Source organism: Myxine glutinosa, chromosome 5 (assembly GCF_964187855.1).
Source record: "Myxine glutinosa chromosome 5, kmMyxGlut1.1, whole genome shotgun sequence".
Lineage (NCBI taxonomy): Eukaryota > Metazoa > Chordata > Myxini > Myxiniformes > Myxinidae > Myxine > Myxine glutinosa.
Genome location: NC_136265.1, coordinates 55057511 through 55082647, shown reverse-complemented (window position 1 = coordinate 55082647; position 25137 = coordinate 55057511). Strand labels below are relative to the sequence as shown.

The 25137-nt window shown below is 48.6% G+C and overlaps 1 protein-coding gene across 1 annotated transcript in view; it reads left to right on the top strand.

Annotated features, from left to right (window-relative positions):
- Positions 1 to 14667: 14667 nt before the first annotated feature.
- The window catches only part of LOC137415245 (uncharacterized), an 83272-nt gene continuing 72802 nt past the window's right edge, over positions 14668 to 25137 (top strand). The window contains exon 1 of the mRNA XM_078778084.1: positions 14668 to 14950. Within this exon, the coding sequence (XP_078634210.1) occupies positions 14863 to 14950 (88 nt within the window). The 5' untranslated portion in view covers positions 14668 to 14862. The remainder of the gene's footprint in view (positions 14951 to 25137) is intronic.

Sequence of the window (25137 nt, the reverse complement as noted above, 5' to 3'; positions counted from 1 at the left end):
GAGGCCAGTAATCCAATGACAGATCTGCCACCGCCGACTGATTGTGGATGGAAACTCGTTGATGACAAGTTGTCACCGGTTCTTACAACTTTACCGTCAATTCCAAAGGGATGCCGAGAACTTACTCAGTGTGGTTGCAAGAAAGGTTGCAGTTCTGATAGTTGCTCTTGTCGGAAGTGGGGGAAACAGTTCTGCACTGAGGCCTGCAAGTGCAATGCCAGTGAAACACCATGTCGAAACAGGCCAAAGTAGGGGGGGGGGGGTCAGAGCTTACATAGTTAAGCTAATTGGCATTCCCCTGGATGGCTCCTCCTTCCAGCCAATCAGTCTGACAGACTGCAATTGATTCAGGATTAATTAAGAATACATGTGATAATGATCAACTGCCTGCACTCCAAACATGTTTGCCATGAAGTGCATTTTGCGCCTTGTGCCATGTAAGAGCACTTTGCGCCTTGTGACCGTTAGCCTTAATTAAGTGGCTAATTAGTCAAATATTGACATTTAGTGTAGAAAACAATCTTGCTATTATATAGGACTCAGGTAAACCACTTCACTGATGGTATTTAAGGCAACAATTCAAGTGAATTAAAACAGTATGTCAAAAAACGAAAAGTTGCTTCATTACGGATATATTCACAAAAATCTGATTTTTTCCCTTCACAATTCCCTTTACTTTCATAATTGTGAAAAGCTGTAGTAACCTTACCAGACAAAATACTGTAAAATAATTGAAATGTACAGATAGGTGATGTAAAATAAAACATTTTTTCAAAAATTTTGAATTTTGCACTCATTGACCTTTGACCTTGATTAGTGACCTAATTACGCATTTTTGGGCTTGGCAAACAACAGATTCGTATTCAGCACGAAAAACTACCCCAGAAAAAGTGGCTTGCTTGCTTTTACTCAAAAATGCCTCATGAATTCACGTTTCCCAGAAATTTGACTAGACCAGAACCACAAACGCAACCGACCAATATACTTGAAAAATCTTCGATTTTGCAAGGAACAAACACAACCATACACAGTCACGTGAAAAAGTAAGTACACCCCATGTAAAGTTTTGACTTTTTCAACATACAGCTATTTGATCTTCATTTCAACAATATTGATAGATAAAGGCGATATAATATAACAAATATCATGAAACATTAACATTTTGTAGACCATTGTATAATTTAAATAAACATAAATGCACATTTTGCATGTGGAAAAAGTAAGTACACCCCTACATTTATCACGACTTCAAATACCTAAAATTAGAATCAGGTGCACCAGCTCAGGTGCAAATGATTAGAACATCGTAGAGAGGATCTTGGAGAAACCTGTCTTATTTAAACCTCAGACATTTCGTTTGGTTTGCTCTTTGTTGTTGAAGTGTGCGGCGTCACGATGCCAAGATCAAAAGAGCTCCCTGAGGCCTTCAGAAAGAAGGTTATAGATGCCTACGAGTCTGGGAAGGGATTTAAAAAGATCTGCAAACAATTTGAAATCAATCATTCGACTGTCCGGAAAATCATCTACAAGTGGAGAAGATTCCAAACAACTGCCAACTTGTTCGGGACAGTCCGCCCCAGCAAGTTCAGCCCGAGATAAGACCGCAAGATGCTGAAAGAAGTCTCTAAAGACCCCAGAATGTCATCACGGGACCTACAAGTAGCTCTTGCCACTGTTGATGTCAAAGTGCATGAGTCTACCATTAGAAAGAGGCTGCACAAATTTGATCTACATGGGAGGTGTGCCAGGAGGAAACCTTTGCTGTCCAGAAAGAACATCAGGGCAAGACTAAAGTTTGCCAATGAACACCTAGGCAAAGACCAGCACTTCTGGAACAATGTGCTCTGGACAGATGAGTCAAAGGTAGAGCTATTTGGCCACAGTACCAGAAGACATGTTTGGCGAAAACCAAAGACAGCATTTGACCACAATAACCTGATACCAACTGTAAAGCATGGTGGTGGAAATATTATGGTTTGGGGCAGCTTTGCTGCATCAGGGCCTGGGAAGCTCACCATCATAGAATCCGCTATGAACTCTTCATTGTACCAGAGGGTGCTCGAGGATAATGTGAGGCCATCTGTCGGAAAGTTGAAGCTCAACCGAAGGTGGACCTTGCAACATCACAATGACCCTATACATACCAGTAAATCCACCAAGGAATGGCTGAAAAGAAAGAAATGGGGGGTTCTGGAATGGCCAAGTCAAAGCCCGAATCAAAATCCCATCGAGATATTGTGGGGTGATTTGAAACGAGCTGTGCATGCAAGAAACCCCTCAAACAAAGAATTCAGCATGGAGGAGTGGGCAAAAATTTCTCCGAGTCGATGTCAGAGACTGCCAGACAGTTATCAGAAACACCTACTTGAGGTTGTTTCTGCCAAAGGGGGCAATACCACCTATTAGAGCCAAGGGTGTACCTACTTTTTCCACATGCGAAATTTGCATTTATGTTTATTTAAATTATACAATGGACTACAAAATGTAAATATTTCATGATATTTGTTCTATTATATCACCTTTATCTATCAATATTGTTGAAATGAAGATCAAATAGCTGTATGTTGAAATATGTCGAAAAAGTCAAAACTTTACATGGGGTGTACTTACTTTTTCACGTGACTGTACGTTTGCTCTATTATAATAAGATGGCACGGTTTTTCGAAGCTGTGCACACTCTCAACGCTTTCGAAGTTAAGTAAAAAACAAAAAAAAACCACCTTTAGAGGCCATTTTTCCCCGCAAAGCGGGGGTTGGCCTTTTTCGGGCACCATGGTTGTTGTTGTTTTTGTTGGTCCCCTTTTTGATAGCAATGTTTTACGGCCGGATGCCCTTCCTGCCACCAACCCTTTTTGTCGCCTTTTACGACAAACAGGGAATTACCAGTGAACTGGTACTCAATTTGCCAACCTCAGAAGGATGAACAGGCTGAGTCAACCCCCCTGGTGATAATTCAGCGATCAACCAGGATTCGAACCCAGGATCCTAGGATCCTAAGTTGGCACCCGAGCCGCTAGCCCAACACCAGGCTTCGAAGTTAAGTAATTGTTCACAATTGTATTTTTGTCGAAACTGTATTTATCTTTCGGTTTGTGTATCTATAGTGTGTCCCGAGGAAGATTCTTGGTGTTAATCTTTCATACCTGTATAAAAAATCGTCGGTTATTTAGTGCCATGTTTTTTTGCAGGCTCGAACTTTGTTTCCTACCTTGAGGCTTTTTTTCTCTCAGCGGTCGATTGTGGTCCATTTACTTTCGTTCTCAGTTTTCCCAGTCTTTTCACCCCATACTTCCTTGTTTAAAATCTTAACAAAAAAAAAAAACATTTCCTTCTTTGTCCTTATTCGTTGTTCTTATTCGTTTATTCGTTGTTCTTATTCGTTCATTCATTGTTCGACCACGTGTTTCACCCCCATTTCCCCAGATAGTTTTCACTGTTCAATTTAAAAGTGTTTAAACTTTCCCCTGAAGTTCTGTATTCTGTCGTATATTATAACACCTTTCTTTTTCTTCTTTAAAATGGGTGCTTTCGACTTGTTCACCAAATCTATTCATTCCAAAAAAAAAATCCATCTCTTACAGTTCCTCTTTCCTACATTCCCTAAACTCTCCTGCACTCCATCCCCCCTCCAGCGTCCCTAAAAGTATCTTTGAATCGAAGGTCACAAGAAACTCATTTTGCAATAAATGTTCGTTTCCCATTAATCATACACTTTCTAAATTCCAATCTCACCCCTCCCCTCCAAATCTTCCCCATCACCCATCATCATCTCTCCCGGGTTACTCCCTCCTCCGGTATGACAGACCTGAGTCTCGTCCTGGAGGTGGGGTTGCTATCTTTATCAAAAACTCTCTTCCTCACTCGCCCTGCCCTGCCCTCTCTCCCCCTCACCCCCAGGAGTACCTCTGGCTATGGCATCCCCTTCGCTCCCACCTTTTTTTCATGTGTGTTGTACCGTCCACCAAACAGTGATGACTCCATCTACATCTCGCTGTCTGATAATATGGACCAACTTCTATCTACTCATCCCAACTCTCTCTTCCTCATATGTGGTGATTTCAATTGTCACCATGCCAGTTGGCTGGGTGTGGGTACCTCTCTCACCAGCCATGGCTCCTCAGCAAAGGAGTTCTGCGACTCACTGGGACTGACACAATCTGTCAATTTCCCGACCCGGATCTCAGGCAACGGAGCATCTTCTCTTCTTGACTTGATTATGACTAACGTCCCTGCAAATGTCTGCTGCTCTTCTTCTGCTCCAATCGGCTCATCTGATCATGTGCTTGTTAAAGTGGACATCTCTCTGACCATTCTCAGAGAGCCTCCTCAGCATCGACGAGTCTGGCATTTCACTCAGGCCAACTGGCACGGTCTTGAAGCAGTTATCAATCATCTGGACTGGTCTCCCATCTCTACCGCTTCTGACATCAACTCATCCTGGGAATTCTTCCAAAGTAAATTGCTCTCTCTCATGCACAGATTTATCCCATCTCGCCTTCAGTTGGCATACCCTTCCTCCCGTCCATGGTACACGGAATCTTGTGGTGAGGCAGTTGCCCAGAAACAACTTGCCTTCGCCTCCTGGAAAGCAAATCCAATGGAAGGAAATCTCATTTCCTTTCACAAATCCCGAAACAAGTGTGTGTCCACCGTCAGGAGAGCCAGGATACAATATCTCTCCACTCTCAAGACGGAATTTGCAAACCTGTTTCCCTCTTCCAAATCCTGGTGGCGTCTGGTCAAATCCGTTTCTGGTGTTTGTTCCCCCTCCATCCCCTCGCTTACCTCAAACTGCTACACAGTTGACTCTGCACATGAAAAAGCTGAATGCCTCAACTCTGTGTTTGCCTCTAAATCTTGTGTCCCAAACCCATCCCTCTTTGTACCCACAGTACCCAGTCGTACCCAGCTGTTGCTGGACTCTGTGTCCTTTCCTCCTGACAAGGTGGAAAAGTTTCTCTCAACCATCAACACTGATTCTGCAACTGGACCTGACGGCATCAGCCCACGGGTCCTAAAATCCTGCTCTGCCGCTCTATCTCACCCTCTCTCTGTTCTCTTCACCCTCTCTTTTGCTCAAGGTCATCTGCCATCACCTTGGAAATCAGCCAACATCACCACTTTACACAAAAAAGGAGCAAAAACAGATCCTTGCAACCACAGACCAACCAGCCTTCTCCCAATTATCAGCAAAGTCATGGAATCCATCATTGCTTCGGATATCAAATCTTTCCTCTTCTCAAATGGCTTGATCTCTGATCATCAATTTGGTTTCAGACCAGGTCACTCTCCTCTGGACATGCTGCTTCTGCTGTCTCAACAATGGATGGAGGTCCTCAATGCCAAACAGGAAATTAGAGATGTCTCCCTTGACATATCACGTGCCTTCGATACGGTCTGGCACCACGCTCTGCTCACCAAGCTCTCCTCCTATGGTATCCATGGAAATCGCCACGCTTGGCTTGCGGACTTCCTCTCTAGTCGTAGTCAATGTGTGGCCCTGAATGGGTTTCCCTCATCTCCCCTTAATGTTCAGGCTGGAGTTCCCCAAGGCAGTTTTCTGGGCCCTGTGCTTTTTCTGGTCTTCATCAATGATCTATCTGACTCTCTTGAAAATCCTCTCTATCTCTTTGCTGACGACTCCACTCTCTGCCGCTCCATTCCTCATCCCTCAGATCGGCAGTCTGCAGCCTTCTCACTCTCTGCAGACCTGGACAAAATCACAGGCTGGACAAACAAGGGGAACATGTCTTTCAATCCTGACAAATCTCACACTCTTACTATGTCTCTCCGAAAAGACCAACTGGACAACCCTCCCATCCACTTTCTCAACAATCCTCTCCAATAAGTTCTGTCACTCAAGCATTTGGGTCTCACTATCTGCCATGATCTTTCCTGGGAAAACCACATTTCAAATCTGGCCTCCAAAGCCAGTCGCCGACTGGGCATCCTCCGTCGTGCGAAGTCCTTCCTTGGCACACCTGAGTTCCTCTCCACATACAAGGCTTTCATCTGCAGCTCAATGGAATACTGTTCTCCCCTCTGGGCTGGTGCTCCTGCCTCACGCCTAGCTCGGCTTCACGCTGTTGAAACCAAAGCTTTCAGAATCATTGGAATCTCCCGCGGTGAAGCTAACTCTGAGGGCCTTTCACTCACTCACCGCAGGCAGGCTGGTGGGCTTTCTGTCTTCTACCGACTCCTCTCCGGCCTTGCTCCCCCAGCTCTCTCTGGGCAATGTCCCCCAAATATTCCTGCAGGTCGCACAAGATCTGCCTGCAGCCCTCTTGTGGTTAAACTGCCAAAATCAAGACTCTCTGCTCACCTTCACTCCTTCATTCCTCTTTTCTCCCGCCTCTGGAACAAACTCCCTCACTCTCTTCAATCCCACTCCTCCCTCCAGGTCTTTAAAACAGCTGTTCACCACCATCTCTTATCTTCCCCCATCCAAAACCTTGATCTTTTCTACCCCTAATAATTTCACCCCAGATTCACTCTTCTGAAATACTGTTACGGATTTGTCACTTCCGTTGTTGTGGTTTTCACCCACTTGACATATTTCTGATATTATGTACTAATATTATCTTCAAAAGGTTTATTGTTCATTAACAGTTATCAAAAGTTAAAAAGGTTAACTTTAAATGATACAGGAAACCGAACCGGAAGTCGAGCAGAGTGAAGAGGAGGAAGGCGTGGCGAGCAAAGTCGGGAAGACGCGTGACGTCGAGCTCCGTAGCGAGCGTTGTCTGACAAAGGTCGCGAGGGAATTTTGAATTCCTTGAAAGGACATCCTGCGATAGGTGTTATCGCTGGGATTGAGAAATCTGCGTCGTCAGGTTTAGGCTGAGATTCCGACGAATCCTTGCATGGTCGCTTCGACTCAAGTAAGAGCCGTCGGCCATTTTGACCCTCGCGCTTCGCTCACCGAAAAGGTTTTTTGCTACGCATCAGCTTTTCTCTGCATCCTATCCTCTGTCAGGGATGTGTGTGCGCAAACGCTGCACATGAAGATTACGCTGCGGTTCGCTGATTGAACTGTGAACGCGCACATTGAGTTTGCCTTTGGTTTCGGACCATGTGACTGGCTACGCTTTTTCTATGCTACGCCCACGCCTCGTCCGCATCAACGGAGTGCGGGTCTCGATTCGATCTCGCTCTGACACTTGCTGGAGGGGATCACCTTTGAGCTATAGAGACATTGATGAGTGTCCTTTTTTCACTCGCTTGGTGCACAATGAGTTCTCTGACTTTAGCTGATGGTACCATCCTCAGAGATATAGAGTGCACTCTGGATTGCTATTGGTTGTACCGTTATTTTTGTGTGTGATTCTTAATACAACATTTGTTCGTTTAAAATCATTGGTGTGGTTTCACTATTGATTTCTAACACAGAATAACCTATTTTTCTTCCGTGGCTCCTGTCGGGATTCGGAGGTACACCGTGACCAGGGGGTCGGGGAGGAACATGTTACAGAAATTGGGGGCCCGTCTGGGATAGAATTCCCTAACATTCCCAGAATCCCCAAATTTGGAAATTTTTCCAACATTCCCAAATTTTTCAAAAAAATTGGAAAATTTTTGTGTGAAGGTTAACAGGTGTTAACGGATAGTCACCATGGTGTTTGAAGCAGGAACGTTTGCGGCGTCCCCTAGTGAGGCACAGTTCAGAGCATTAAAAAAATCGGAACTCTTGGTATTGGCCAGACATTTTAGCTTGTAGGTCCGAGCTAATATGAGGAAAGCAGAGATGCAGAGATTGGTGATAGAATCTCTGGTGGGACAAGGAACATAGGAAGAGGTAGCCTTGGATTGGTTACCCGAGGAACAAGAAAATGTGGAGCTCCGGAAACTGGAGATGCAACGGCAGAGCCAGGAAAGGTTAGAAGAGAAAAAAGCAGAGGAAAGGAGAGTTGAACGAGAACTCGAGGAAAGGTTAAAAGCAGAGGAAAGGGGAGCTGCAAGAGAACTTGAGGAAAAAAGAGCAGCACAGGAACGGGAACGACAGGAAAGGTTAGAAGAGAAAAAAGCAGAGGAAAGGAGAGTTGAAAGAGAACTCCAGGAAAGGTTAGAAGAGAAAAAAGCAGAGGAGAGAAAAGCCGAAAGTGAGTTAAGGGAACGGGACTTGGTGCTTCAGCAGAAAATTAAACTCAAGGAGCTGGATTTAATGAAAGAACGGGGAGAGGTACCATCCATGCCGACATGGTTCGACACCTAGTCAGAACACCTGGGATGTTGGCAGACATGTGAGGCTGGTTCCACTCTTCAATGAAAAGGAGGGTAGCCAAGTTTTTTTTTACACTTTGAGAAGGTGGCTCGAATGCTAAAATGGCCTGAGGAGTCCTGGACCATGTTAGTGCAAAGTGTTCTGGTGGGTAAAGCTCAAGATATTTATTCGGCTTTACCGATTGACCAATGTGCAGATTATGAGATAGTGAAGAAAACCATTCTCAAAGCCTATGAATTGATCCTTGAAGCTTACCGGCAAAAATTCCGGAATGCCAGGAAGAGGGAGAGTGAGACCCATGTGGAGTTTGCCAGAATGAAAGAAACCATGTTTGATAGGTGGTGTGATTCGAAAGGGGTTGGGAAAGACTTCGAACTATTGCGAAAATTGATCCTGGTGGAGGAATTCCAACAGTGTGTCCACGAGGACATTAAAATACATCTGGAGGAAAGGAAAGTACCAAAGTTGTATGAGGCAGCAACCATGGCAGATGACTATGCCTTAACACACAGGATGGGGTTCCACAAACCTAACCTTTCGCCTAGACTTAGCCAGGGGAGTTATGGTACATCCGGGGCGGAGAACGAAAATTCATGGGCGCGGCCTCGAGATGACTATGAGGATAACTCTGATACCGCGACTTTTAGGGATCAGAAGACAACAGTTCCAAGGCAGACTTATCTTCCGGTGGGCTCGAGGCAGACCGCGAGTTTCTCCTGCGGACCTACTTGTGCCTTTTGCAATAAACGTGGACATGTGAGGTCCCAATGTTATGCCCTGGCAAGGAACAATCAGGAGCGGAGTCAGTCTAGTACAACTCCGAATGCCATGGCAAATGTGAGAAATCGCCCTCAAAAGGGTTACCAACCATTTATTTCAGAGGGGTTTGTGTCATTGGATGGAGACTCGACTAACCAGAGACCTGTTAGGGTATTGAGGGACACAGGAGCACATCAATCGTTAATGCTTGAAGGCATTTTACCGTTGTCAGAGAAGACTGCAACTGGTGGTTGTGTTCGTTTACAGGGGATTGGTGGCTGTGTTAGAGCTCCACTTCATGTCATCCATTTGGAGTCTGATTTGGTGTCAGGACCGGTCACCGTAGGTTTACAAGCCACTCTTCCTGTAGAGGGAGTATCTTTTGTTATCGGGAATGATTTGGCCGGTGGTCAAGTTTCTGGTAACCCGATGGTTGTTAGAAAGCCTAGTATGGAAAATAACACCACACCAGTCAGGGATGGCGGCAAATTTGGCAAGCTATTTGTAGGTGGACTGAACTTCAAAACAAAGGAAGAAGTTCTGACCTCTGTCTTCAGCATCTATGGACCGTTTTTGGAAATGCGGCTGGTAAAAGACAGGGAAACGCAAAAGTCAAGAGGGTTTGGCTTTGTCACGTTTGAAAACACAAAGGACGCCAAAGAGGCAGAGAAGGATTGGAATGGCAAGGATTTGGATGGTCGGACCATAGCCGTAGAGAAGGCAGGCCGTAGGTGTCGAGGGGGCTACAGAAGAGGAAAACGTGGCGGTAGTTTTGGTGGTGGCCACAGTCGATATTACTATGGAGGCTCCCAGAGTTACGGCAGCTCCCGAAGGAATGATTATCAGGGTAGTGGCCAAGAAGGAGACCTCTATTCACGTGACTACAGTGACAAGTGGTGCAATCATGATTATTACGAAAGTTAGAAAGAGTCGAAGCACTGAATGCTGCGGCGCAGCCGAGCCAAAATTCCTACACGGATTAACCGTGAACGCCACGTTCCTAAAGGCGTCCATGTAGTGAACTTTCCTACACGGATTAACCATGAACTCCACGTTCCTAAATGCGTCCATGTAGTGAACTTTCCTGCACGGACTAACCGTGAATTCCACGTTCCTAAAGACGTCCATGTAGTGAATACTTCCAGGCCTCACCACCCAACCACCATGGAACCTGGCTTTCAGCTCGGCCTCCCGGGGAAAGTGCTATAGATTTGTTGGCCTTTGGGGTTTTGATCTCAACCCCTTAACCTTCATTCAAAATAAACGAAAAGTAAAATCAGAGGGTGATGAGATGGAGTTTGGCTTTGCAGGAGTCCAACTAGGAAATTGAACATGTAAAGGGCAGGGACACTGTCGTTGCTGATGCTTTGTCCAGAGTGAATTAACTTTGGAAATCTCTGGGGGTTGTCGGAAATTTTGTCGCTTTATTTTTGGGAGATTGATAATTGTTGCTCACGGGAATTGATGATTCGGTTGTGAGTTTACTGTTGTTTGTTTAAAGGGTGTGCCTGCAAAGAAAGTTTTCGCTGTGTTCAAACTTTCTTTCTTGAGGGGGGGAAGTGTTACGGATTCGTCACTTCCGTTGTTGTGGTTTTCACCCACTTAACATATTTCTGATATTATGTACTATAATTATTATCTTCAAAAGGTTTATTGTTCATGAACAGTTATCAAAAGTTAAAAAGGGTAACTTTAAATGATACAGGAAACCGAACCGGAAGACGAGGAGAGTGAAGAGGAGGAAGGCGTGGCGAGCAAAGTCGGGGAAGATGCGTGACGTCGAGCTCCGTAGCGAGCGTTGTCTAACGAAGGTCGCGAGGGAATTTTGAGTTCCTTGAAAGGACATCCTGCGATAGGTATTATCGCTGGGATTGAGAAATCTGCGTAGTCAGGTTTAGGCTGAGATTCCGCCGAATCCTTGCCTGGTCGCTTCGACTCAAGTAAGAGCTGTCGGCCATTTTGACCCTCGCGCTTCGCTCACCGAAAAGGTTTTTTTGCTACGTGTCAGCTTTTCTCTGCATCCTATCGTCTGTCGGGGATGTGTGTGCGCAAACGCTGCACTTTAAGTTTACACTGCGGTTCGCTGATTGAACTGTGAATGCACACATTGAGTTTGCCTTTGGTTTCGGACCACGTGACTGGCTACGCTTTTTCTACGCTACGCCCACGCCTCGTCCGCATCAACAGAGTGCGGGTCTCGATTCGATCTCGCTCTGACACTTGCTGGAGGGGATCACCTTTGAGTTATAGAGACATTGAGGAGTGTCCTTTTTTCACTCGCTTGGAGCGCAGTGAGTTATCTGACTTTAGCTGATGGTACCATCCTAAGAGATATAAAGTGCACTCTGGATTGCTATTGGTTGTACCGTTATTTTTGTGTGTGATTCTTAATACAACATTTGTTCGTTTAAAATCATTGGTGCGGTTTCACTATTGTTTTTAACACAGAATAACATATTTTTCTGCCGTGGCTCCTCTCGGGATTCGGAGGTACACCGTGACCAGGGAGTCGGGGAGGAACACGTAACAATACCAACTTCCTTCCTGGAAGTCCATGCAGTGTCCTTGTGTTTTATACTTCTTCCACCCCCCCCCCCCACCCCCTTCCCATGCCTCCTCCCCCCAAGCCCTCCCACAGATCTCCCGTTGTCCCAGCTCTCAAATGTTGTGTTTGTATGCTTCCCCTTCTCTCCCCATCTTGTCTACCTTTACACTTATAATATGTCTTGTGTGTCTGTTTGATTTTTTTTGTATGATAAATGTTAGCTCTTTCACGAGCCTCGAACCGGAATAAAATAAAATAAAAAAAGATATGGGACCACATAGAATCATGAGTGGATCATTCATACATTGCATGCACGAAAGTAATAATACGACTACGGAATGTGACATGTTACGGTGATGCTTTGTCTCAGTGAAGGCAAACTGAGATATGGGAAACCTTGTCTGTGACTTGGCATACCTGGTGCATTCACACAGTTAAGTTATTAAAACACTCGGCTCATAGTAAAGGGTATTGAGGATCTAAAGTTTCCTCACCACTCCCCTGCTCCCTCACCTCTCCCTCCACTCCCCTCACCTCTCCCCCACTCCCCTGCACCCGTCCTCCTACTCTGCTCACCTCTCCCTCACTCCCATCCACCACTCCCCTACTTCCCTCACCTCTCTCCCGCTCTCCTCCACCTCTCCCTCTTCCCCCTCCCCTCCCTACACTTCCCTTCCCTTACCTCCACTCCAATCCTCCCCCCTCAACCTCTTCCCATCCCTCCATCACTCCTCTCCCCCACATGCCCCTCCCCACACTCCCTTCACTTCTCCTCCATCCCTCCCCATCTCCCCTCCGCTCTTTCCCCTCTCTTTCCACCCCTCCTCTCCTCTTCCCCACCCCTCTCCCCTTCCTGCCTTCTCTTTCAACCCCTCCTCCCCTCTTCCCCACCCCTTCTTCCCTCTCCCCACCTCTTCCTCCCCCTCCTCCCCCTCTCCCCCACCCTCCTCCCCTCTCCCTCACTCCTCCTACCCTCTCCTCTCCCCCACCCTCCTCCCTCTTGTTTCCCTTCCCCCTCTTGTTTCCCTTCCTCCTCTTCCCCTCCCCCCTCTTCTCCTTCACTCCTCTTCCCCTTTCCACCTCCCCACCCCTCTTCCCCTTTCCACCCCCCACCCTCTTCCCCTTTCCATCCCTCCTCTTCCCCTTTCTACCACCACCCCTCTTCCCCTTTCCATCCCCCCCCCATCCCTCTTCCCCTTTCCATCCCCCACATCCTTCTTCCCCTTTCCACCCCCCTCTTCCCCTTTCCACCCCCACCCCTCTTCCCCTTTCCACCCCCACCCCTCTTCCCCTTTCCATCCCCCCCCCATCCCTCTTCCCCTTTCCATCCCCCACATCCTTCTTCCCCTTTCCACCCTCCTCCTCCCCTTTCCTCCCCTCCAGCCTCCTCTTCCCCTTTCCAGCTCCTCGTCTGCCCCTTCCCACCCACTCCTCTTCCCCTTTGCAGCTCCTCCTCTCCCCCTTTCCACCCCTCCTCTTCCCCTTCCCACCTCCTCATCTTCCCCTTTCCACCTCCTCCTCTTCCCCTTTCCACCCCGCATCTTCCCCTTTACACCTGCCTCTTCCCCTTTACACCCTCCTCTTCCCCTTTCCACCTCCTCCTCTTCCCCTTTCCACCTCCTCCTCTTCCCCTTTCCACCCCGCGTCTTCCCCTTTACACCCTCCTCTTCCCCTTTACACCCTCCTCTTCCCCTTTACACCCTCCTCTTCTCCTTTCCACCCTCTCCTCTCCCATTTACACCCCCCCACTCCCATTTCCACCCCCCCCCCACTCCCATTTCCACCCCCCCCCACTCCCATTTCCACCCCCCCCCACTCCCATTTCCACCCCCCCCCCACTCCCATTTCCACCCCCCCACTCCCATTTCCACCCCCCACTCCCATTTCCACCCTCCTCTCCCATTTCCACCCCCCTCTCCCATTTCCACCCCCCTCTCCCATTTACACCCCCCTCTCCCATTTAGACACCCACACCTCTTTGCCTTCCCCCCCTCCCCCCTTCTCCCCTACCCCCCTTCTCCCCCCCCCCTTCTCCCATTCCTCCCCCCCCCCCCTTCTCCCATTCCCCCCATTCTCCCCTTCCCTCCCCTTCTCCCCTTCCTCCCCCTCCTCTCCCCTTCTCCTCCCCTCCCCCCTTCTCCTCCCCTCCCCCCTTCTCCTCCCCTCCCCCCTCCCCTTCTCCTCCCCTCCCCCCTTCTCCTCCCCTCCCCCCTCCCCTCCACCTCTCCCCCTCCTCCTCTCCCCTTCCTCCTACTCCTCCTCCTCCTCCCCCCTTCCTCCTCCTCCCCCCTTCCTCCTCCTCCCCCCTTCCTCCTCCCCCTCCCTCCCCCCTTCCTCCTCCTCGCGCCTCCGCCTCTTAATATTTCCGTCACGAGGTGACGGCGTTACCTGGCAACGCCGGGTAGCTTTGCGAGTGTAAAAAAACGAATGTCACAGTAAAGATAAATCCACGTGGACCACTTGAATCGAAACACCTTTGTGGTTTTGAACCGAGTTGTGCGACAAACGAATCCGTTCATTCCCGGGTTAGTACCATTACGAGGTTTCGGTATTTTCTTTATCAGAAAGACCTTTCAAGTGGGAAATTGGGATGTATTCACTTATTCCGACCTGCGGATTCGGTCTTAACTCATTCCATCCGGATGGGGCGTGGCCAATAATCGTTTGTTCATTTACGTCATTACGTCACCACCGCGATTACCATGATGTACATTTTTCCCACAGTAGTTTATTTTACGAGGGAGGGTGTTACTGTTTCTCCAAGTCCATGGCAATGGTATGCCGGGGAATCCATTAAATCGGTGGATCGGTGGGTGGCAGAGAAAGAGGGGAGTGCGGCTGTGCTGCTGATGCAGTGCCCCCATAACCAGTACACCGGTGCTCATTTCCTCGACCTCGGCAGTGCGATAGGTCGTCAACCCCACCTGGTGTTAATTTAACGGCCGACCTGGATTCGAACCTATGACCCTAACATGTCACCCCAGCCACCTTTAACCGTTAAGCGAACGCCAGGCTTCATTCTGTAGGTTGAAATGTATTTGTTCAGACTTCAGGGTGCCGGCGATAGCTCGCCTCCTCATCACATGTAACAACATAGCCCGGAATGTTTATAATATAAATCTTCGGTTTGTGGCGAATCTGCGACTTAGAATTGTCGAGTAAAGGAGTTTCAGCGATCGATTGAGGGGAGCAGAGGGTCTTCACTCGGACACTGTTGTTCGACTGTCTTGGATTGTGTAGTACTGTACACTACACTGTACTGTATTGCGTCCGATGAACCGAGATCTCTCCGGTGAGGAACACAAGGTGAACCCTCCGGGATCCACGAGGGTCTCCGATGGAAGGAACCTGCTCGGTCCAGGGAGGATCTTCCGCGATCCACGGGTCCAGGGTCGGTCCAGCCGAGGATAAGGAGTTCGGACCCGGTACGTGACGTTCTTGATCTTTTTTTTTTTTTTTTTTTAGGTTTATATTGTTTTCAGGGCAGTGAGAACCCTCGTTTTGTCCATTACATTAGGGTGGTTCGCTTGGGGTCCCAGCGTCCTGAGTTCGAATCCCGGATTCCCGGTGGACCGTTAAATGAACACCAAGTGGGTTCACTCAGCCCGTCATCCTTTCGAGATCGGGGAAATGAGCACTGGTGCACTGGTAATGGGGGCACTGCATCAGCGGCACAACCGCGCCCCCAATCAATGATGCTACCTGCGGCCCTGTGCTGCATATGATAGAGGAAGAAGAAGAAGATTTAGTGCGGCTCTATATACACCACGTAACTGATTGTGGTGAATGAAGGATTCTTTATATAATCTAAAATACAACATGGATTTCCCGCTCTCTTTAAAACATTTCACAATCTCCCTGCAAAGTCAGGGATGCTTCTGATTCAAATGGTCAAACATTTTCGGCAGATCCAATAGGCGCCCGCGGAACTACGTAACTTCCGGTTAGTGCACCCTTCGCGACAACAGTGACGTGACTGGATACGTTGTAAACAAACCACAAAAGGGCACGTGTTGCAGCTTACTTCCGGTCGTCTCGCCCTCACCTATCCGTCAATCCGCACCTCTTTAAATTTAATACTTTGAGGTAGATGTGATCTGGATCCGTAATATTGGGGGTATTTTAAATAATAGGTGATACGGGTCTTCAACTTCAAGTACCCTCCAAGTGTTGCAGGTTCCAGTAGCGTGGCGTCCTATCATGTGGAGGTATGAGTTAAGACGGCAGTGTCCAAGTCTTACCTGGAGAGAGGTACCTGGTCTCTGCGAGAAAGACGAGAGAACCTAACTTGAGGAGCCACCACCGGGTAAACCCTGGAAACGAAACCTTCCCTTAGTGATGGTGTCCCATGGGGTGTGTCAGTTTGTCGATCAGTCAGTCAATTAGTGTGTCTCCTCCATAATGTCAAGTCCATGAAACCTAATGACCCGAAACTTTGCATTCACACTAAGGGAACTGCTAAGGAGTGCATGGATGAAAACTGGGTGTTTGGGTAAATTTAAACTCTTATCTTATCTTTATCTCATCTCTTATCTTCCCCCATCCATAACCTTTATCTTGTCTACCCCCGTTAATACACCCCAAATCCATCTCCATCAAATTCCCTGTTTTCTTTCCTGAAATCCCCTGTAGTGTCAATCCTGTTTATCCTGTGTAGCCCGGCCTGACCCTCTCACTACTACAGATCTCCCGACATCCCTGTTCCCGACTGTTGTTGTGCTTCCCTCTCTCTCCCTATCTTAGCTCCCGCTCCCTTTATTATATGTTCTTTGTGCCCTCGACTAAGTATACCAAAAAAAAAAATAGGGCCGTGTGTGTGTGTGTGTGTGTGTGTGTGTGTGTGTGTGTGTGTGTGTGTGTGTGTGTGTGTGTGTGTGTGTGTGTGTGTGTGTGTGTGTGTGTGTGTGCGTGCGTGCGCGCACACGCACGTGTTTGTCGTCATAAAGCATACTTAACATTCTCTTCGCTAACACCGCCTCCCTTCCTGATTCCCTGATTCCCTTTCTCTTTCTCTCTTTCTCTCTCTCTCTTTCTCTCCCCTCTCTCTCTCTCCCTCTCTCTGTCCCCTCCTCACTGCCCCTTCTTTATAAAGTGCAGCACTCTCCTCTGCACCACTCTCTCTCTTTCTGTTCTCTCTTCACTCCCCCCTCCTAATAAAGTGCAGAACCCTCCTCCCATACCTCTATTTTTTTTTCTCTCTCTCTCTCTCCCCTCCTCTCTCTCCCCTCCTCTCTCTCTCCCCTCCTCTCTCTCTCCCCTCCTCTCTCCCCTCCTCTCTCTTCTCCTCTCTCTCTCCCCACTGCCTCTTTTTTTCTCTCGCTTCCACCCCCTCCTTGTAACCCATCCCTCCCATAGTGTATAGCAATGTGTGGTGAGGCGTCACTCTCCCCACCTTCCTCGCTCTCCCCCCTCTTACTAGTAACTTCCATTCCCCCCTACCATCCCCCTACTCTCTCTCCCCTCTCCTCCCTCACCTCTTCTTTCTCTCTTCCCCACTTCCTCACCCCTCACCCTCCCTTTTTTTTTTTTTTTTTTTTTTGTGTGTATACAAGATCGAGGCTCGTCAAAGAGCGAACATTAATCACACAAAAAGTCAAACCGACACCTAAAACACAAAATAAGGGGAGCGTTAGACAAGATGGGGAGAGAGGGGAAAGGACACAAACACAACATTTGAGAGCAGGGACATCGAGAGAAATGTGGGAGAGGTATAAATGTGGGAGGAGAAGGGCTTGGGGGGAGGTGGGAGAGGTATAAACATATGAATACTGCAAGGACTTCCAGGAAAAAAGTTGGAATTTCAAAAAAAGTGCATCTGGGGTGAATTCGCGGTCCTTATTTCACATCCCCCCTCCCCTCTCTCTCTCCCCTACCCCTGTCTCTCGCTCACTACTCTCTTTCTCGCTCACCCTCTCTCTCTACCTCCCCTCCGCTCTCTCTTTGCCCCTTTTCACTCTCCCTCACTCTCTCTCCCCAATCTTTCTCCCTCCCCCTTCTCTTGGTATTCCAGTCAGCAAAGCGGCAGGTGGTATTTTCTCATATTCAATAACAGAGGCAACCCGGCGCTGGCCCGTAGGGGGTGAGAAGGGACACCTAACACTGCCCAGCTAGATGAGCTTTTCTTGGCGGTGGTTTTGGGATGTGGTGGACATTGAAAAGCTATGGAGTTGTTTGCCTCATGGTGGATACCTTTTGTCTGTGGGTCGGTGGCAGCACTGCCTGATTCCACTTCCCAATATACACTTTATAGCGGCTTTTGGTGGCCTCAAAACTAACTTCAAGGCCAACGTGTGGTAGCTGACAACTTAAATTTTGAAGTACCAACACCTAAAATGTGGGGCCTCGAAGTGCTTAGGTTCGGCCGTGAAACATATTTGAAAGGTATTTGAGGTAATCAGGAGTTTTAGGGGTCTTGAAGAGTTTTGGGTTTTTAGGGTCTCAAAGGGTATTAATGGTCGTTGAGGGTCTTAAAGGTGTTTGGGTTCTAAGGGATGTTGAGGTCTAAAAGGGTATTTGAGGTCTTCAGGATCTTTTTGGTCTTAAAGGGTCTTTTGATGTCTTCGAGGTCTGACTGGTCTTTGGGGTATAAAGAGTCGTAAGCGTATCTGAGGTCTTACAGCGTCTTATGAGTCTTCAAGGGCCTTAGGGATCTTTGGTGTCAAAATGGTGTTTGGGTTCTTCAGGATCTTAAGGGTCTTAAAGTGTCTTAAGGGTGTTCTGGGTTTTCATGTGCCTTCTTCTGACTTCAAAAATGTGTAGTCTTGTGGGAAGTACACCACATGACCAAATGTATGTGGACACTCGAACATCACACATCTCATTCCAAAATCATGTGCATTAGTATGGAGTTGGTCCCCTCTTTGCTGCTATAACAGCCTCCACTCTTCTGAGAAGGCTTTCCAGTAGATGTTGGAACATTGCTGTGGGGATTTGCTTTCATTCAGCCACAAGAGCATTAGTGAGGGCACTGATGTTGGGTGATTAGGCCTGGCTCGCAGTCGGCGTTCCAATTCATCCCAAAGGTGTTCAATGGGGTTGCGATCAGGGCTCTGTGCAGGCCAGTCAAGTTCTTCCACACTGATCTTGACAAACCATTTCTCTATGGACCTCGCTTTGTGCATGCGGCCAATTGTCATGCTGAAACAGGAAAGGGCCTTCCCCAAACTGTTGCCACAACGTTAGAAGCACACCATCGTCTAGAATGTTATTGTATGCTGTAGCGTCAAGATTTCCCTTCACTGGAATGAAGTGGGCTAGCCCGAACCATGAAAAACAGCCCCAGACCATTATTCCTCCACCAAACTTTACAGTTGGCACTTTGCATTTGATCAGGTAGCATTATCCTGGCAACCACCAAACCTAGATTCGTCCGTCGGACTGCCAGATGGTGAAGCCCGATTTATCACTCCAGAGAACGCGTTTCCACTGTTCCAGAGTCCATTGTCGGCAAGCTTTACACCACAACAGCCGACGCTCGGCATTGCGCATGGTGATCTTAGGCTTGTGTGCGGCTGCTCGGCCATGGAAACCCATTTCATGAAGCTCCCGACGAACAGTTGTTGTGCTGACGCTGCTTCCTGAGGCAATTTGGAACCCGGCAGTGAGTTTTGCAACCGAGGACAGACAATTTTTATGCACTGTGCGCTTCAGCACTCGGCGGTCCCGTTCTGTGTGCTTGTGTGGCCTACCACTTCGTGGCTGAGCTGTTGTTGCACATAGACGTTACCACTTCACAATAACCACACTTACAGTTGACCAGGGCAGCTCAAGCAGGGCAGAAATTTGATGAACTGACTTGTTGGAAATGTGGCATCCTATGATGTTGTACTGCATGTTGTACTGGTGTCATGTTTAAAGTCACTGAGCTCTTCAGTACTGCCCATTCCACTGCCAATATTTGTCTATGGAGATTGCATGGCTGTGTGCTCGATTTTATTTTTATATACAGACTTGGCATTTAATATGGAATATTTTTTTTGTGGGGGTGAACTTACTTTTCAAGATGTCTTAGAACCAAAAGTTCATTGGAATTATGTTGAAATTATTCTAGATTTTGTTAATGTGACCTTTAAAAGAAACAAAAACCACATTTGACATTTCGAAACAAATAAATTGATCCTTGAAAGTGATGTAAACTGATATCGAACTCAATTCATGGACAGTACTGTGTTAAACTTCTGTATGTTTTCCAGAAGTATCTCTTTATTTTGCACATTAGCCAAAAAAATTTTTAACAAAACTTAACTTACGACTGGGATTACGGACAGTAAAATTACAGTTCAGTATTTCGTGTAACCCCCACGAGCATTCAGGAGAGCACGTACATGTTAAGGCATGCTGTTCACGAGATTTGCCAAGGTTTGGACAGGAATCGCTTGCCATGCAGTGACAATAGCCTGCTGCAACTCACGCACAGAGGTCGGCTGCTGGTCCAAGTAGTCGATTTGACGCGTTAATTCTGCCCACAAGTTCTCTATCGGATTCATATCCGGGGACATGGCAGGCCACTCCATATGCTCTACACCACGGTCAGCAAGAAAGTGTTGGATCATGCGAGCACGATGACGCCGTGCATTGTCATCTTGGAAGACAAAGTTTCCTCGAAAGGCTGCACGAGCAAATGGAAGCAATGTTTCTTCCAGAATGACCCTGTGCTTGAAATGGTTCAGGTTTCCATTCAGAACAACCAGGTCAGTTTTGCCCCCTGCATGAAAAGCAGCCCAAACGGTCACCCCACCACCTCCAGCTTGGACTCTTGGCACTATACAATGTTTGTTGTAGGCTTCATGCACTTGTCTGCGCACTCGGACGCGGCCATCTTGACGATAGACCAGAAATCTAGACTCGTACTGAAGATCACGTGATTCCAGTGTCCTGGCTGCCATTGACGGTGCTCTCTGGCCCACTGCAATCGGCGCTGGCGGTGTTGTCTGGTCAGGCGTGGCTTTCTCAGGGGACGCCTGGCACGATAGCCTGCTTGAACCAGTCATTGGTTGACTAGCCTTCTGGATACAGGCACATTTGTCAGTTGCTGCCACTCAGTCCTAAGCCGATTAGCTGACTTGGTACGGCCATTGCGGACTAACCGGTGCAGCTGGCGATCATCCCTCCTTGTGGTTCTGCGGGGACGTCCTGGCCTCGGTATTGGAGTAGGGACACCCCTCTGAGCATTTCGTTTCAGGATCTTTGACACCTGACCTTGAGTGATGCCATACTGCCGAACAATAGCACGCTGTTTCATGCCGTAATTTCGTAAAGCCACCACTCCATGACAAACAGCATTGTTGAGTTGACGGACCATCTCCAGAGGAAGCAGCAATAACTTTTGGAGACGTGCAGCAGTTGTTTTCCACTAATACAGAACGCAACAACCCTTGTATACCCGACTGTGAAGCCAATCGTCAAATGCACCTGTCCGTACATTTTACCACGCCACCTGTGATATAATCCTGTTGTTGACTTCTTGCTGCGACAGACAATCAGTGACATGGTTCTTTTAACAAATAAATCACCAAAGTGTAAAAGAAACTCACCAGATTGATATACTGAGTTAAGAAAGTAAACCCAAGTCAAGAAACAAAAAATATTCCATATTAAATGCCAAGTCTGTGTATATATATTGTTACGGACGCGGTTTAGATGTTATTTTGACCGAGCGGTTGGTATGACCGCGACCGAACAGTTATTCCCCGACTAGACCCCGATTCCACCCAGACGTTGACCAAATCGCGCTATGCTAAATCAATGATGGAAAGGACACAACGACTGGGATAGATGAAACGACGCAAGGGGTACAGTTCTCAAGACCTCCGGAGGAGGGTATAATTACAGTGGTGGAGAAAAGGGGGTAGATTACACGGCAGAGTGAGGTAAAAGACAGAAGAGATGGGCACTTAAATACAATCTTATCTATTCCCGGACAGACCACAGACAAACGGAACAAGGCTGACTTACACAGGGATTGATGGCAGGGAGGGACAGGTAGTTCGATGGCACAAGGTGCACCTTGGCTCGGGGACAGGATAAAGCACGGTCCAGTCCAGAGATGCGGGGAGGCCTCACAGCGCTCGGAGGGTACGTCTTGCTTGCTCCAAGCTCAGCGCGCATCTGACGTCACCTCCCTCTTCCTGCGCATGCTCAGCGGGGAGTGACACGCCCTCGGCTGGTTGGCTCCGCCCCAGATGGGACCGGTCCGCCGCTTCCATTGGGTGCGGGGGTTACCGGGCTCCGCCCTTGACGAGGAGCTGACAGGGAGCCCCTATTTGGTAACCCCGTCGAGCACATGTTCGATGGCGGCTCGTTGGGAAGGCCTCGTGCCCTCCCAACACCCCCTACCAACCAAGCCGGAGTGAGGACGCGCACTCCCTGTGCACGCCGCCGCCGTTGCTGTTGTTGTTGTTGTTGTTGCTGAACCGTGAGGAAGAGCTGCGGGGAGGTATTGGGAGGTCCTAAACTTCCTAACGGTGCCATACAATCACATTCTGGTGCAACGAAGGGTCAGAATTAATGGAAACGAGTCCTTAACTGACATAGACTAAGAATAACTAGCAAGATGTCCTATAGTTGTCTTACATGAGATGCGGTGAACCTGGGCACGACATTTAATGGGGGAAATAGGGGGAGGTCGGGTCTACAGAGTGTTGTTTACAGAAAATGGGACTAGGGAATGGGGGATTGGGGATAGTTGGGAAGTATTGAGGAAATAGGGGAATATTTACAAGCGGATATGGATGGATGCAAATCCCATATCCGCAACAATATATATATATATATATATATATATATATATATATATATATATATATATATATATATATACATATTGTGAGAAACCACCGGTGAAACCACCTGTTCTCACCCAGATTTGGTGCCCCGCCCACCGCGTGACGTGGCCTCCTTGGAGCCTCACGCGATCGGGAGGCGATTCGGCACGTGATTGGTGGAGAGTCGAGAGAGGGCGGTCGCGATCTTGTGCAACGGACGCGGCTCGAAGGCTCCGAGTGGGAAATCTCAAAAGGGCTTTTCCTTGAATCCTCACGACAGCCGAGTTGGGCTGGTCGATTACAGTTCGGTATTTTACGAGCGAGTAACTCCGGAAGAGAACGAGTGATTCCCGGATCTCGTAGATTGGAACCGCGAGTGATTGCCTGCTTCGTGTTGGAGCTGCTGGCCGACCGTTCCTGCCGGCCTTGTGCGGTGAATTCCATCCTGTTACCCTCCGAGTCCCGGAGATCGTCGATTGGAGCCGCGAGTGATCTTACCTGCGTCCTGTTTGGAGCGTCTGTTGCCGACAGTTCCTGCAGGCTTTGTGCAGTGTATTCCATTCTGTTACCATTTATGGTTTTTGTGATCGAGCCAATAAAGCATCGTGCCTTACCCCTAGAAGGCCGATTAAAACACAATTGTGTTTATTGAGTTCTCTCTGTCCACTCCGTGGACTACTTGAAGCCCGGACATTAACGTCCGTATTCCGTGCTGGGAACCATTTCACAGCCGGGATCGCGACAAATGGGTTGCTCGTCCTAGGATCTTTCAAGTGAGAGACATTCGAATTGAGACGGGAATTCGGCATCTGCATCTTCTCTGCATCTTCTCACCAGCGGACGCCGTCTTGGAGGAACTTTCTCGCCGTAGGACGCTGTCTTGGGTGGTGCTTCACTGCAGAATAAGTGAGCCTCGGATCCCTCCAAACAACCGACAAAAAAAAAAAAAAAAACCTGAGTATTTGTACGTGGTATTTTTCTCATTGGCAATTTGATGTGCGGGTGATATTGTGTAGTTCGTGTCGTATTTCCCCAACAGAGCGTTGTGTTTGAGCGTTGTGTTTTGTGCCTTGTCTTATGATAACTCGTAGCCAAGCTATGTCGACCAGAGAAGTGAGAGTTCAACCTGATCATGTTGACAGTCACGTGGGTGGCGATGTGAGCGACGCAAGCAGCCTTGACCCGGTCACTCAACCCGAGATGTTAGGAAGCGATTCCATCATGACTAAATGCATGCGTTCGCCCTTCTGGACCGGGCTGACTCCGGTTCAACAACTTGACATGTATAACAGGGAGAATGACAGGGCAGAGGCAGAGCGTGCGGCAGCAGAGAGAGAGCGTGAGAGAGAGAGAGAGCGTGCGGCAGCAGCAGAGGCAGAGCGTGCTGCGGCAGCAGAGGGAGAGCGGGCAGCAGCAGAGGGAGAGCGTGCAGCAGCAGAGAGAGCGCATGCGGCAGCAGAGACAGCAGCAGAGAGAGAGCATGCGGCAGCAGAGAGAGAGCGTGAGAGAGAGAGAGAGCGTGCGGCAGCAGCAGAAGCTGAACGCGTCAGAGAGCATGAGTTGCGAATGTTGACTGAACGACCGCGGGCAGAGGGGTCTGCTGCAAGAGTCCCGGAAACTGTTCATGTTCGTTTGCCGGACTGGACGGGAGACACGAAGCCAGAAGCGTATCTGGAGATGGCGGAGAAGTTGTTGGCTGCCGGTGGCATTGATGAGAGCTTGTGGGTCGGCCATCTTGTGAGCCATCTATCTGAGAAGACGAGGGAGGTATATGCGAGGATGGCAACCGAGGACGCAAACAAATACAGGGCATTGAAGGCCGAGATTTTGAACGCCTATGCGGTGTCCGCATGTATTTATAGGAGAAATTTTTTCAGCTGGACTCGTGAGTCCAGTCAAACCTATGAGGAACATTCGCGGGCCTTGTTGGAACAGCTGCAGAGATGGTTCAAGGGGAGCAAGGTTGAGTTACCTCAAGCGGTTGCGGAACTCCTGGTGCGTTACCGTATCGATCAACAGCTTCCGCCTGACTTAGCATTGTTTCTTGTCGACAAAGACACTGTTTCCTTGGCAGACTGCGTCAACCTTATTGATAAACATGTTTTGGCGTGCAAAATGCTGCAAGTCACGCAGTCGCGTCGTAAGACGGAGGAGTCTGCGATCAAGACCGCCCCCCGTCTGCCCGGCGGCTGGATCGAGGGGAGGGGTTCTCCGATGCCCTCCACTGGTGGCGGTCGCGAGCCGCAGACCAGGGCAGGGCCCTGGTGCGATTTCTGCAAATGCGTGGGGCACGGTGAAAACCGCTGCTTCTCTAATCCCGCTAGTCCGGCCTACCGAGGCAACCCTCCTGTTAAGTCGGAGGGAGATCAGTGGAGCTCATCCGCCGGGCCCTCGCACACGACGGTGGCATCGGTGACCGAGGTCACTGCCACCGAGGCTAATTCCATTCATCCACTGTACCAGGATTATTCAGGGACAGCCTTAGTGGGTGGCCCTGATTCGAGGCTGAAGTTTGAGGCCCAATACCTTCGGGATACTGGGGCGACACGGTGTGTTCTCCGGGCGGGGGTAGTTCCGGCCTCTCAGATGCGTTATACCGGCGAGTATACCCTCCTTCGGGGCATTGACCGGGTTCTTGGCCGGTATCCCCTTGCCCTCCTCGAGGTCCGGAGTGACATTTTTAAGGGTCCAGTGACCTGTGTGGTGGTACCCTACTACCCGATACCCGGGGTCTCCTTGCTGATTGGCAATGATGCCATGGCCAGGGAGGAGTCATTGACTCTGACCTGTGGGGGGGTCACTAGATCCCAGAGTAAACAGGCGGAGAGAGTGGCGGAGTCAGACATATC